This window comes from Sus scrofa, chromosome 2 (genome assembly GCF_054392235.1).
Source record: "Sus scrofa isolate SSC_HxYL_T2T_F1_AM1 chromosome 2, Sscrofa_HxYL_maternal_Yorkshire_Landrace_v2.0, whole genome shotgun sequence".
Taxonomy (NCBI): Eukaryota; Metazoa; Chordata; class Mammalia; order Artiodactyla; family Suidae; genus Sus; species Sus scrofa.
Window position 1 is genome coordinate 78142999 of NC_139384.1, and position 15370 is coordinate 78158368.

The window sequence follows — 15370 nt, forward strand, 5'->3', positions numbered from 1 at the left end:
ACAGCTTGTGGCAAGACCGGATACATAACCCACTGAGGGAAGCCAGGGATTGACCCTGCATTGCCAAAGAGACAATGCTGTGTTCTTAACCTAATGAGCCATAATGGGAACTCCTCTGGGAGGTAACTTTTTAAACCTTTGAAATTTCCTTAATGATAGGTGTATTAGTATTCACGGTGGATACTCTAGGCCCTACCAGAGAATTCGTGCTAATAGAAAGCCAAGCCAGAAAGACAAACCATTAGAATTAGAGTTTTGGGCAAAGTGACATCAACCCAAACTCTGAGGAGCGAAGCTCAAAAGTGAATTCAACAATATGGACAAAAATGAAACCAATCAGGTTTATGGAATGAAGCCTCTATAAAATGTCTAGACACTGAAGCTCAGGTGAGCTACCTACTTAATAAAACTTTTTTGAATATTGTCAGCAATTTTCAACAGGAAGAAGAAATGAGTCTGGACTCCATGGAGAGAGGACAGAAGAAGCTTTACCCTGGGATGTTTGAGATCCTGTCCTGGGTTGGTTTTCTTTAGTCTGGTTCTAATTTGTATCCTTTTGCTATAATGAAACTCTAATCCTATATTCATAACTTTTCTGAGTTCCGTGAGTCATTCAAGTGCATTATGAACCTGAGGGAGTCCCCTCAGTTTGAGTCCTTCTAGAGAATTATTGAATAAGAGAAAGCCCTCAACTTTGTTGCCAGCATACCTGTAGTGAGGGTGACCCTAGAAACCCCAAAATTGTAGCTGGTGTCTGAAATGAGGGGCGTCTTATGAAGACTGTTCCTTGGGATTTTGTGGTATTTGCAAACTCTTTGTAGGGAGGAAGGGGAGTGTAAAAAGTCAAGCCAAGTTGAAGTCCATCAAAGGCCTCTGAAATCCACCAGGAAGCTCTGGAGCCAGTATGATTCCTGAGAGATGGTTGGAGGTGGGGCAAAGGGATCAAAGGCTTATATCCCCACATGATAGAGTCATTGAATGTGGGCTGCCTGGTGGTGATCTGTAGCTGAAGCAGGTTCTTCTAGGAGGTGATTGCTGATGACTGAGTAACACCCAACATTTGGAGCAGTATATCCCTAATTCCCTACAGGAGATATATTTTTATCATAGTAAAATACCACAAAATTTACCCTCTTAACTATTTCTTAGTATGCAGTTCAGTTGTGTTAAGTACCTTCATATTGTTTTGCATCCACCACTACCATGCGCCTCTAGAACCTTTTTCACCTTCCCAGGTGAAAACTCTGTCCCCATGAAACACTAAGTGCCCATTCCCCCTCCCAAAACTCTGACAACTACCATTTCACTCTCTGTCTCTTAGAGTTTGCCAAAATACATTGGATGTTTTAGTTATTAAGATAGAGTTTGGATCCATCTTAAGAAATGGGAGGAATATTACATGAAAAGTATAGAAACAATAAGAAGGGAGAGCAGTGCTTATTTTGCAAAGATAGAAACAAAACTACACATGATCGAGAGTCCTGGGTAGTGCATGTAGAAAGTGATGTGCTATGCTAAACCTTGGATGGGCTATGACTTTCACGGGGAGTGCAAATAATAGCACAATTCCATCAGCACTGTTTGAAGAGGAAACGTCATGTTAAGAAAAAGCAGAGAGCCAGAAAATTGCACATAGACTATGTGACTCCAGATTCTGAGTTTATTGTTGTACATATTTGATTTTCATGCTGTTACCAGTTGAGAACCAAATAAAGATAGCACAGTTATTGAGATTAGACTATTCTGCTGATAATCCCCCACAGGACACGCTTGATGTCCCTGTTCCTCAGGCTGTAGATGAAGGGATTCAACACAGGTGTGAACACAGTGTACATCACCGAGGCCACTGCACCCTTCCTGGGGGAGGAGGAGATGGCTGAACTGAGGTACACCCCAAGGCCTGTTCCATACAGCAAGCAAACAACGGACAGGTGAGAGCCACAGGTGGAGAAGGCTTTATACCTCCCTCCCGATGATGAGACTCTCAGAATGGAGGAAAGAATTTGAGCATAAGAATAAAAGATCCCTAAGAGTGGAATCCCACCAAAGATGGTACCAATGAAGTAGATGAATATGTTATAGGTGGAGGTGTCAGAACTGGCAAGACTAATGAGCTGAGAAAGTTCACAAAAGAAATGAGGGATTTTCACATCAGCACAGAAGGTGAGCTGTGACATCATCCAGTAGTGCAGCTGGGAGTTTAAGAGGCCAATGGAAAATGACCCCAGGACCAGCAAGCCACAGAGGCGGGAGTTCATGATCATCAGGTAGTGTAGGGGGTGACAGATGGCCACCAATCGGTCATAGGCCATGACTGTCAGAAGTAGACTCTCCAAACAGGCAAAAAAAGGATAAAAGGTCACCTGAGCTAGGCAGCCTGCATATCTGATAGTTTTGTTGTGTGTCTGGAGGTTCACTAGCATCTTGGAGACAGTGGTGGTGCTGATACTGATGTCAGCCAAGGACAGATTGGAAAGGAAGAAGTACATGGGTGTGTGGAGGTGGGAATCAGAAGTGACAGTCAGGATGATGAGCAGGATCCCAATTAGAGTCACCAAATACATGGAGAGAAAGATTTCAAAGAGAAGAGGCTGTAGGTCTGGATCATCTGAGATGCCCAGGAGGAGGAATTCTGAGAAATAGGTATGATTCTGTGGTTCCATGTCTAGGCGGAATATTTAAAACAGGAAGAGATTGGTGAATAAATGAAGCAATTTTTGAGGCACCAAGAGAAGTGTCCTTATTTATTTATTATTTTCTTATTTATTTATTTATTTTATGGCCACACCTGTAGCATATGGAAGTTCCCAGGCTAGTGACCAAATCAGAGCTGCAGCTGTGGGCCTATTCCCCAGCCATAGCAACACTGGATCTAAGCTGTATCTGTGACCTGTGCTGCAGCTTGCTACAATGCTGGATCCTTAACCCACTGAGCAAGGCCAGGGATAAACACCACATCCTGATTTGTGCTCTGTCTGGTGGTTAACCCATTGAGCCATGGTGGGAACCCCTGGTGTTCATACTTTAGATTTAAGCAATTCACACAGAAATTATTCATGGTTCAAGAACATACACCCCAGCACCTTCAGCACTATTTCTTCATTGTGAGTGTCTTCTTCATTTTTTGTGTGTGTCTTTTTAGGGCCACACCCATGGCATATGGAGGTTCCCACACTAGAGGTCACATGAGAGTGTAGCCACAGGCCTATGCCACAGCCACATCCACCTGGGATCTGAGCCATGTCTGCAACCTACACCTACACCACAGCTCACAGCAATACCAGATCCTTAAGCCACTGAGCAAGGCCAGGGATCAAACCTGCATCCTAACGGATGCTAGTCAGATTCATTTCCACTGAGCCAGGATGAAAACTCCTGTGAGCTCCTCTTTATTGATGCCTGAGGCACTCAGTTGTTTCTTTATTACATCTGTTTTAGAGGCATGTGGCCAAAGACATCTGGACAATATATTGTGTGAAAACACATCCACAACATAGGAATATATCTGCCCCCTACTTTTGAAGGAACCAGAGAGAATAAAAACTATTTTTCTCTTTTTCAAATATCTTCTAATTAAGGATGCTAAAAGCAACTAAATTTGCCTCTCAAGAAATTTCGGTTCAAACTAATCAATAGACCATTAGGGCATAATGGATGGTGGCTCATCCTGATGGCAGGAGTGGCTCCTAAGAGACATCTTAGCACTGAATAAATTCTCAATCATGGTTTGTCAATCAGAATTTGAATCATTATTGGATGAGTTAGTCATTGATGAGATACAATCCTAATAAAGATTTAATGTTATTATATTCTCCTATAAGGAGAGAGAGAGAGAAGCCTATCAGGTCCCAGACAACTCATTCAGAGTGAGTGGAAATCATAAAATGTGTCTCAGGCACAAAATCAGATTAACTACCCCTTTCTTTCTCTCTCCCTGTTTTATTTTAATGATTCAATACTTAAAAAAAAAACCCTGGATGTTATAGATTCTAATAAAAGGAAAATGAGGAGTTCCCATCATGGCTCAGCATAAATGAATCTGACTAGTATCCATGTAGATGCAGGTTTTATCCCTGGCCTTGTTCAGTGGGTTAAGGATTTAGCATTGCGATGAGTTGTGGTGTAAGTCACAGACGTGGCTCACATCTGCCTTTGGCATAGGCTAGTGGCTACAGCTCTGATTTGATCCCTAGTCTGGGAACTTCCATATGCTGGTGCAGCCCTAAAAAAGGCAAAAAGAAGAAGAAGAAGAAGAAGAAGAAGAAGAAGAAGAAGAAAGAAAGTGATAAGACCCTCAGGAAGTGACACAGAGGCATACTAGCACTGTTTCATCTTTTGTGTAATCTTATAAGACATCACTGGAAGAAATGAAACTATAGGCAAGAATGTGCACAGTGTGTGGAAGATGTATTGCCCAAATTTTTCTGAGAACCAAGGAAGAGTCTGTACAATATCTAACACAGATTTTTTGTTCTGGTAGCCTGTTCTGTGCTAGGCTAGAAGAGGATCTGAGAAGATCAAAATAAATGAGACTCAGATATTTCCCTCCAGGTATTTGGAAGCTACTTGCATGAGGACAAAATAAAATGTTTTGAAGCATCTATGGAAAACCAAGCCTCAGATCACAAGATAGATTCACTGAGTGTACTTCACCTTGAGGATGATAAAGATGATGTGATGCTGATGACAATGTATAAAATTTACTTTACTATTACTATAATGTATCAATTTCAAATAAATTCACATTCTTAGCACCCCTTTTGTTTCATTCTTAGTCAATGTAATGGTATCAATTGGATATCAATTTAGAGAACAACCCTGAAGCTCAAAGATACTTCAAACTTGCCCTGTGTCATTCAGATAACAAGTAGGGTGGGAAGGATTCAAAACGAAATTGTGCGTCACTGAGTTCAATGCGCTGAACTTGTCTGCTGTGTTTCCCTACTGGTCAGAGTTTCAGTGGAGGTTCAAAAGCCTCTTGCAAACTTCCTAAGTTAAACTTTTCAGCTTTTTCTAAATTCTTACATAAGGATAGAATCCAACACCTTGACGCTTTACTCCTGTAGAGATAAAAATAAATAAGTAATCAGTTAATTATTCCAAATACATAACAAGTTAATACCAAAGTTACTTAAAATGTTTCAGAGAAAATAAAATAAGAAACATCTGCCAAAAAAAGAGAGAGAGAGAGAATAAAGGGGGAAGTGGGCCGTGAAGCAAAGTGTAAGAGAAGGGAAAAAAAGAACTGCTTGAATTGTCATGAGCTGATTCTTCCTGGGATCCCTGTGTTCAGCTGAGCCTTACTTCCTGTAGTTGATAGAGCATATGCCACCGATGCCCTCCACTGTGGTCATTCATGAACCCCCAAAGGGAAGAGCACAGTGAGCAGAGGTCTTTGCCTGGGATTAAAGGGGCAGAGTTTTCCTTTTGCTGTTTTTGTTTGTAGTGGGTTGATCAAATTTCTGAAATATGTCTCAATCCTTAAACATTTGTGACGTCTTTTTTCTTAAATCAAATCCAGCCCCTCTGATGATCAGTTGACAGTTGAGCAATTAGGATGAAAGCCAGATCTCAAACCCTAAATTGGCCTTCATATGCCAATTTAGGAGATTTTCAAGTCAATTCATTGTTAGAGAGGGACTCTCTGAACACAGGTTGTGTCACCAGGAGAGAGTACTGGGTAGGTGCCCTATGAATGGAGTTTCACAGTCTGCAATCAAATCCAACTTAACCCCATTTTTATTGCAAGCCTTGATAACATTCCTTTAAAATACTCTATCCCTATCCTCAACTGTAAAATGATGCTCATGCATGTTTGGAGGGTAATAGTGCAGAGAAAAGGCACAAAGCGCTTCATTAAACATCTTAACTCAGCACCTGGAACATGAAATCCCTAGATAAAGTTCTGTGACATTTGGGTTATTGTCAACATTTCCATCATCATCACCTTCATGATCATCTGGAGCACTTTAGGGATAGTTTTGAGGGACCTCTTTCCTTCTCAGTTTATAGAAAATATGCCTGCAGAAGCTGGAGCAGTGTGGGAGGAAGACAGAAATTTAAATAAGTGTTCTAGGATCCCCACCAGAACCAACAACATCAAATTCTTGGCTTGTGAGCAGAATCTTTGCCTTTTGCTATCCTGCCCCTGGCTTTCTCAAATGTCCCCCTGGCTTGACAATGAGAAAACAACCGTCTCCCCCTGCACCTGGCTCTCCCTCAGCTGGGCTGTGTCTCTGCTGGAGCAGGATGGAGAAAGGCAGATGGTGGCAGCTTTGTTCTTGGGACTGGCAGGAGGCAGACATAGATGTGGACCTCCTGGTGCAGACAAAAACTCTGGGAAGATCACACACACAGAATGGAACCCATTGGACTGGAGAAGCTACCTGAAGAGCTGGGAAGCACAGGCTGATTATTTACAATGTGGCAGCCTTGAAACCTCAATGCACACAGCAGGTAATTAGACAAATTGGTCCTTGGTCTCTCCGTCTCTGAGGATTTGCTGATTTAACCGAGGGAGAAAAGGAGGAAATTGAGTGTATTAGGAAGGATATAGGCCTTTCAAGTTCTCAGGAGGAGGCTGACTTCTACTCTTCCCCTCTGACTTCAAAGCTGCTTATCTCCTCCTGAAATTCAGACAGCTTGTCTTTGTTTTTCATTTAGAGAGAGAATTTTGTGACTTTTGTATCTGTAAATCCATTGAATTAGTTACGTGATTTACAGAGATTGAGGTCTTCCATACCGAGATTCGGAGAGCATTTCTATTTTCTTAGTTAAGATTTAGGTCTCTGGGAATTTCCTGTTTTTGTTTATGTGGCCATGGTTTGGGGTTTTACCTTTTGTTTGCTGGAGATTTATTGGTTTTGCTACTTTAAATGATAGTTCAAATTCTAGTTCTATTTTTACATTTCAAAGCCTAGTTAATATAAAATTCTAACTAATTTTCCTGTCTAGTTGATATATGTCGCTACATTACACAACCGGGAATTTTGACATATTGATCTGGTAACCTGCTAGTTTGCTTTAATACTTCAAGGGGGCTCAGAGAGGTCTACATTCCAAATGTCAACCAGGGCTGAAGTCCTATCGTTCCTTGACCAGAAGAGTATCTAATTCCAAGTTCACTTACGTGGCTGTTGAGAGGATTGCATTCTTTGAAGGCCAGAGGTGTCCTGTAGTTTCTGACCAAGTGGACCTCTGAAAACATGGCAGCTGGCTTCCCTCATGGGTGAGGTGGTGAGACGGTAGGAGCGGGCTGCAAGATGAAAGCTGAGTCTTCCTACACATTCACGTTGGAAAGGATAGCCCATATTTATTTCCAAGTTCTATTCTTTGGAAGCAAGTCCCTGTGTCCAGTACACACATAAGGAGATGGGTATATAAATGGTATGAATACTGGTGGTGGGGTTTATTGGGAGCATTTTGAAGCTGTGCATTGCACAGTGTTCAGTCTCTGGCAGGAATGTTGATGCTAAGAAGAATGTGATTATGGAGATATTTTTTAAAAAAATATGTAGTTGATTTACAATGTTTCTTCAGTTACTGTGGTACAGCAAAGTGACCCAAACCTACACAGTACCCTTTGTAGAGTAGGTCCCCATCTCCCATCTACTCCAAATGTAATAGTTTACATCCAAAACACCCCCAAACTCCCCATCCAACTCATTCCCTACCTCCTGACTTGGAAGCCACGTGTCCATTTGCTATGTTTGGGAGTCTTTTGCTCTTTTGTAGACAGGATTGCTAGTGCCATATTTTAGATCCCCAAATTAGTGATATCATATGGTATTTGACTTTCTCTTAATTTTTTTATTTTTAAATTTTTTTATGATTTTTTTCCATTATAGCCGGTTTACACAGTTCTGTCAGTTTTGTACTGAATAGCATGATGACCCAGTTACACATACATGTATGCATTCTTTTTTTCTCACATTATCATGCTCCATCATAAGTGACCTGACATAGTTCCCAGAGCTACACCACAGGATATCATTGCTAATCCATTCCAATGCAATAGTTTGCATCTATTAACCCCAAGCTCCCAATCCATCCAATTCCTCCCCCTCCCCTTTGGCAACCACAAGTCTATCCTCCAAGTCCATGATCTTCTGTGGAAAAGTTCGTCTATGCCTTAAAATAGATGCCAGGTATAAGTGATATCATATGGTATTTGTCTTTCACTTTCTGGCTTAGTTCACTCAGTGTTAGAGGCTCTAGTTCCACCCATGTTGCTGCAAAGGGCATTATTTCACTCTTTTCATGGCTGAGTAATATTCCACTGTGTATATATAAAACATCTTCCTAATCTGGTAATCTGTTGGTGGACATTTGGGTTATTTCCATGTCTTCACTATTGTGTATAGTGCTGCAATGAACATGCACATGCATGTGTATTGTTCAAGGAAGGTTTTGTCCGGTTATGTGCCCAAAAGTGGGATTGCTGGATCACATGGTAGTTCTATGTACAGATTTATAAGGTTCCTGCATGCTGTTCTCCATAGTGGCTGTACCAGTTTACATTCCTACCAACAGTGAAGGAGGGTTCCCTTTTCTCCACACTCCCTCCAACATTTGTTATCTGTGGATTTATTACTGATGGCCATTCTGACTGGTGTGAGGTGGTATCTCATTGTAGTTTTGATTAGCATTTCTCTAATAATCAGGGATGTTGAGCATTGTTTCATGTGCTGGTTGGCCATCTGTATATCTCTTCCTTGGAGAAATGTCTATTCAGGTCTTTTGCCCACCTTTCAATCCGGTTGTTGGCTCTTTTGCTGTTGTGTTGAATAAGTTGTTTGTGTATTTTTGAAGTTAAGCCCTTGTCAGTTGCATCATTTGAAGCTATTTTCTCCCATTCTGTAAATTGTCTTTTTGCTTTCTTTTTGGTTTCTTTTGCTGTGCAAAACCTTGTCAGTTTGATTAGGTCCCATTAGCTTATTTTTGCTCTTATTTCTGTTGCTTTGGAAGACTGACCTGAGAAAATATTTTTAAGGTTGATGTCAGAGAATGTTGTGCCTATGTTCTCTTCAAGGAGTTTGATGGTGTCTTTTCTTATATTGAAGTCTTTCAGCCATTTTGAGTTTATTTTTGTGCATGGTGTGAGGGTGTGTTCTAGTTTCATTGCTTTGCATGCAACTGTCCAGAATTCCCAGCAATTCTTGCTGAAAGGACTTTCTTTTTCCCATTTCATGTTCTTGCCTCCTTTGTCAGTGTTTAATTGACCATAGGTGTCTTGGTTTATTTCTGGGTTCTCTATTCTCCTCCATTGGTCTGCTTGTTTGTTTTTGTATAGGTACCACTGTCTTGATGCCTGTGGCTTTGTAAGATTGCCTGAAGTCTGTAAGAGAGATGACTCCTGCTTGCTTTTTGTTCTTCAGAGTTGCTTTGGGAATTCTGGGTCTTTTCTGGTTCCATACAAATTTTTGGATAGTTTGTTCTAGTTCTGTGAAAAATGTTGTGGGTAATTTGATAGGGATTGCATTGAATCTGTAGGTTGCTTTGGGTAGTATGGCCATTTTTATGATATTAACTTTTCCAACCCAGGACCATGGAATATCTTTCCATTTCTTTCCATCTTCTTTAATTTCCTTGATTAATGTTTTATAGTTCTTGGCACCTAAGTCCTTTACCTCCTTGGTCAGGTGTATTCCGAGGTATTTGATTTTTTGGTTTGCAATTGTAAAAGGTATTGTATTTTTGTATTCCTTTTCTAATATTTCATTGTTAGTATACAGAAATGTGACTGATTTCTGAATGTTAATCTTATATCCTGCTACTTTGCTGAATTTATTGATCAGTTCAAGTAGTCTTAGGGTTTTCTATGTTTAGCATCCTGTCATCTGCATACAGTGACAGTCTTACCTCTTCTCTTCCTATTTGGATGCCTTTTATTTCTTTGGTTTGTCTAATTGCTGTGGCTAGGACTTCCAATACTATGTTGAATATCAGTGGTGAGAGTGGGCATCCTTGTCTTGTTTCAGGTTTTAGTGGGAAGACTTTCAGCTTTTCTCCATTGAGTATTGTATTTGCTGTGGGTTTGTCATAAATGGCTCTGATTATGTTAAGGAATGTTCCCTCTATACCCACTTTGGTGAGAGTTTTGATCATGAATGGATGTTGGACTTGTCAGATGCTTTTTCTGCATCTATTGAGGTGATCATGTGGTTTTTGACTTTTCTTTTGTTAATGTGGTGATGTTGACTGATTTGCATATGTTGAACCATCCTTGTGAACCTGGGATGAATCCCACCTGGTCATGGTGTACTATCTTTTTTATATGTCATTGGATTCAGTTGGCTAAATTTTTGTTGAATATTTTTGCGTCTATATTCATCAAAGATATTGGCCTATAGTTTTGTTTTTTGGTGGTATCATTGCCTGATTTTGGAATGAGGGTGATGGTGGCATCATTGAATGTCTTTGGGAGTGTTCCTTCTTCTTCAAACTTTTGAAAAAATTTAAGGAGAATGGGCACCTGTTGATCTTTTTATGTTTGGTAGAATTCACCTGTGAAGCCATCTGCTGCTGGACTTTTATATGTAAGAAGTGTTTTTATGACCTCTTCAATTTCATTTCTAGTGATTGGTCTGTTCAGTTGGTCTGTTTCTTCTTGATTCAGTTTTGGCAGGCTGTCAGACTCTATAAAATTGTCCATTTCTTCCAGATTGTCAGATTTTATGGCATAGAGTTGTTCATAGTATTCAATCATGTTTTTTTTTTTTTATTTCAGCAGTATCCATTGTGATTTCTCCTTTTTCATTTCTTATTTTGTTTATTTGGGTCTTTCTCTCCTCTTCTTAGTGAGTCTACCCAGAGGTTTGTCAATTTTGTTTACCTTTTCAAAGAACTAGCTCTTGATTTTATTTATTTGGTTTCTATTGTTCTTTGAATCTCTATTTTTATTGATTTCCTCTTTGATCTTTATGATTTCCTTCGTTCTGCTGACTGGGTTTTTTTTTGTTCTTCCTTTTCTAATTCATTTAGGTGGTGGGTTAAGTTGTCAATTTGAGATCTTTCTCCTTTTTTGAGGAAGGCCTGCATTGCTCTGAATTTCCCTCTGTGCTGGGGTCAGCTCAGCAGGATGGGGCTGAAGAATGGGTGCTGTGGAACTTAAGGAAAAAGAGTTAACATAAAAGAAGACACAGAGACATTTATCTTAAGTAAAGGTGGGAACCAGGGGACTCAAGGTCTCAGGGACCAAGAGCCCTGCCTCAAGAAACCACACTGCTTTTATTGTGAGATCAAGTGAGGAGTGGCTATGGGTGGATGATACAGGGTTTGTTTACTCTTATACTATTTAAAAAGCCACTTAGGTGGTAAAGGGTTAAGCTCTTACTCTGACCTCTAGGCACATAACAGTTCTTAAGCTTAAGTCACTTATGCCTTTAGGTCTTTGTTCTTAAGCTTAAGTCATTTACCAGTACTGTGACTGTTTTTCAAAGCAGGAAGATGGGATAAAGTAAAGAAGGACAAGATGGAGTTTTCAAGGAAACATGACTTGGGACACCTCTGAGCACTGCTTTTGTGGCATCCAACAGATTTTGAGAGGTTGTGTCTTCATTACCATTTGTCTCAAGGTATTTTTTTAATTTCTTTCTTTACTTCCTCATTGACCCATTGGTTTTGTTAAGTCTCCATGTAATAGGTTTTTTTCTCATTTCTTTTCCTGTAGTTGATTTCTAGTTTCATTCCATTGTGGTCAGAGAAGATACTTGAAATAATTTCTATACTCTTACATTTGTTTACGTTGGCTTTGTGTCCCAATATGTGGTCAATTCTTGAGAATGTTCCATCCCCTTTTCTTCTTCTTTTCCTTCTGGCATTCCTATTATGTGTAGATTGGCCTGCTTTATATTATCCCATAGGTCTCTTATATTGCTCTCATGTTTTTTCACTTGGTTTTCTGTCTGTTGTCCTGTTTGGGTGACATCCATTATTCTATCTTCCACGTCATTAATTCATTCCTCTGCATTATTCATTCTGATTTTTACGGCCTTTATATCCATTTTTATTGCTACAAATGAATTTTCTAGTTCTTGGCTTCTACTTACATTTTTTAGTTCCTTTCTGAGGGAGTCTGCATTACTGTTCATATCTTCTCTTAATTTCTTCAGTATTTTCACTGTCTCCCTTTTGAACTCCAAGTCAGCCAGACTGCAGGTTTCTGTTTCATTGCTGACTGCTTTGGATGAGTTCTGCTGCTGCTTTAACTGGGAATGGTTTCTGAGCTTCTTCATATCGCTTGTATTTTTCTTTTTCGTGGTGGAGGTGCACGCCCCATGGCTGGGCAGGATTTACCCTGGTGCTGCTGCGAAGTGCTTCCTGAGGGTGGGCAGTGTTGGTGGGCCTGCTTTGAGGCAGCAGGGCATATCCCAAGGATGTGCAGGGCTAGCCATGGCACTCTGTGGCAGAGGGTGTTTCCCACGTGTGGGACTAGCAGGGTCACTCTGAGGCAAAGGAGCACTTCCCAAGAGTGAGGTTGGGCTGGACTGGCAGGTATGCACTGTGGTGGAGGTGAACTTCTCATGGCAGGGTAGGGCCTGCCCTGGTACTCCTGAGCCATGGAGCTCTTCCTGAGGGTGGGCGGTGCTGGGCAGCTTGCTCTGCAGGTGTTGAGTGCTTCCTGAGGGCAGGCAGGGCGGGCAGGCTTGCTCCACAGTAGTGGGGCACGTCCTGTGTGTGGGCAGGCTGGGCCAGGGAAAGCCATGGTGGTGGTTGGTTTCCCTCAATTGATGGCAAGTGGCTTTTGGCCAGGCACATGTGGGGTGGGGGAGGGAGGATGTGCTGGGAAGCTCTGCTCTCTGCTAGCTGGCAGGTAAGCATGCATGCTGGGGTGCAAGGAGTATTCTCCTCCTCTCCTCACCCCAACACTGGTGCCTTGTCTCTCCTGCAGCCCCAGACCTTCTCCCGGGTTCCCTCTGTTGTGGCTTTCCACTCCCCAGCTGTTAGAGCATTGCTCCCTCCACCCATGACACACTGTTTCCTAATCCCTCAGGCTATCTCCACACTGCCAACCCCAGCCCGCACCCAGGGACTAAACTCTGGGGCCTAGGTCCCAGTGCCCAGTCCCCACCCGAACATCTCAGTCTTTAGGGCCTGTGCCATGGTTCCGATGATCTGTGCAGCTCTCACTCTGCTTTTCAGATCTCAGACCTGCTGCTGCATTTTTATCAGCATCTGGAGATCCCTCCAACTGGGTTGATCTTTCTGTCAGTTAGGCGACGTTCCAGGTTTGAGGGTTCCATTTCTCCTTCACAGTTCCCTCTTAGGAGTACCAGTCCAGTCCTGATTCCCCTTCTCTCTCTCTCCTCTTTTCTCTTGTTTTACCCAGTTATGTCAAGAGACTCTTGCCATTTTTGGAGGTTTAATTTCTTCTTCCAGCATTCAGTTGCTGTTCTGTGTGAGTCGTTTTACGTGTAGATTTGTGTAGATTTGTTGTTGTTGTTGTTGTGTTTGTGGGAGAGGGCAAGTGCATCCCCCTACTCTTCTGCCATCTTGCCTCCAATTATATGTGTGTTTAAATGGCAGGAGGAATTTTGGGGGTACAAAATGGCAGGAGGGTAGAGAAGGGTTATAGAAAAGGAAGTGATTTTGGGGAAATTTTAGAGTGCTTGGGAAGTAGGCAAAATCTAATCCTAAACTGAAATCCTTTATTGATGGGATGAGGGGATCTGATATGAAAGTCACTTCCAAAGCTGAATTTTAGAGGACATGTATAAAAACCAAAGACATTTACCTTTGTGCCAAAAATGAGGATAAGCTTTGTGCTCTTTTACTAATTTTCCCTCACATGATGAGTATCCTTGAGGGACATAGAAAACTACCTTCTCCTATTATCTTTTTAGATCTCCAACTGAGAAATTTCTTTCCTCACCATTTTTTCTTTGTACTCGTAGAACTTATAATAGTCACCTTTCCTTTAAAATCTTAGGCATACTATTACATGGGGAAAAAGGATGCCATTGAATTTCATTATAGTAAACACAAACTATATGTTTCTTCTCTAAAGTATTTGTACAGCACTCTATTTAAGGTCTAATGGTCCGTGGAAGAAAGGATATACTGAATGTATTGATATTTGTCAGGGGAGGGGGAGGAGAGGGCAGGACTGGGAGTTTGGGGTTAGTAGATGCAAACTATTATGTTTAGAATGGATAAAAATCTAGGTCCTACTGTAGAGATCAGGGAATTGGATCCAATCTCCTAGGATAGACCATGACGGAAAAGAATATTAAAAGAATGTGTATAATATGTATGTGTAACTGAGTCACTTTGTACAGCAGAAATTGATACAATATTGGAACCTATAACTCAGTATTATCAAATATATCACAATATAAAAAATTAAATGTCTTCACTTTTCTTGCAAAATAAAAGAATAAAAATTTTACATGAATATTTATTCAAGAATAAATTTTCTTGAATAAAAATAATATTTTCTTCAAAACTATACAATATAAAGTTATACTTATTCTCCACTCTGGCTATACTGTTTTTGAATATATAGACAAAAGATATTAAGTATCAGCTCTCAAATTACTCAAGTTCTCATTTGCAAAAATAAAATTGTAAGATCTCCTCTCATAGTCCAGTTTGAGCATCAGAGTTCACTGTCAGTGAAGTTGGTAGGTGATTTAGCTTAGTGGGAAAATCAGAGTAACTAAACCAGTTATTGGATAGCTTTTCAGAAAACCAGAATAGTACCTCAGAAACTATAGGTAGGAGCTCTAATGGAAAGATTGATATGCACAGGTACCTGGGTATGTACCAGAAAGGAGCCAAAGAACACTGATCATAGCAGGATACTGCTCAGCCATAAAAAAGAACAAAATAATGCCATTTGCAGCAACATGGATGCAATGAGATGATTATACTAAGTGAAGTAAATCAGAAAGAGAAGGACAAAACTCATGTTATATCACTTATATGTAGAATCTAAAATATGACACAAATGATCCTATCTGTAAAACAGAAATAGTCTCACAGACATAGAGAACAGACTTGTGGTTGCCAAGGGGAAGGGGAGAGGGATTGGGATGGACTGGGAGTTTGGGTTTAGTTGTTGAAAACTATTACATTTAGAACTGATAAGCAATGAGGTCCTACTCTATAACCCAGGGAACTTTATTCAGTGTCTTGGGATAGACTATGATGGAAGATAATATGAGAAAAGGAATCTATATATATGACTTGGTCAAAATTCTATACAGAAGAAACTGGCATAACACTGTAAATCTACTAAATTCTAATGAAAATAAAATTAAACAAAGAGCATGGATACAAATTGAGATCCTAATGAGGTTCTTTTCCTAATTGTTAAGAACATGATTTTTGTTATCCTTGAATATCAAAAATTAAGATAAAGTTAAGT

General features: G+C 40.5%; 1 protein-coding gene across 1 annotated transcript; it reads right to left on the reverse strand.

Annotated features, from left to right (window-relative positions):
• Positions 1-1733: 1733 nt before the first annotated feature.
• On the reverse strand, positions 1734-2663 carry LOC110259179 (olfactory receptor 7E178-like). The gene has a single exon (XM_021082509.2). The coding sequence runs from the start codon at positions 2661-2663 to the stop codon at positions 1734-1736; it is 930 nt and encodes a 309-aa protein (XP_020938168.2).
• Between the last annotated feature and the right edge of the window lie 12707 nt (positions 2664-15370).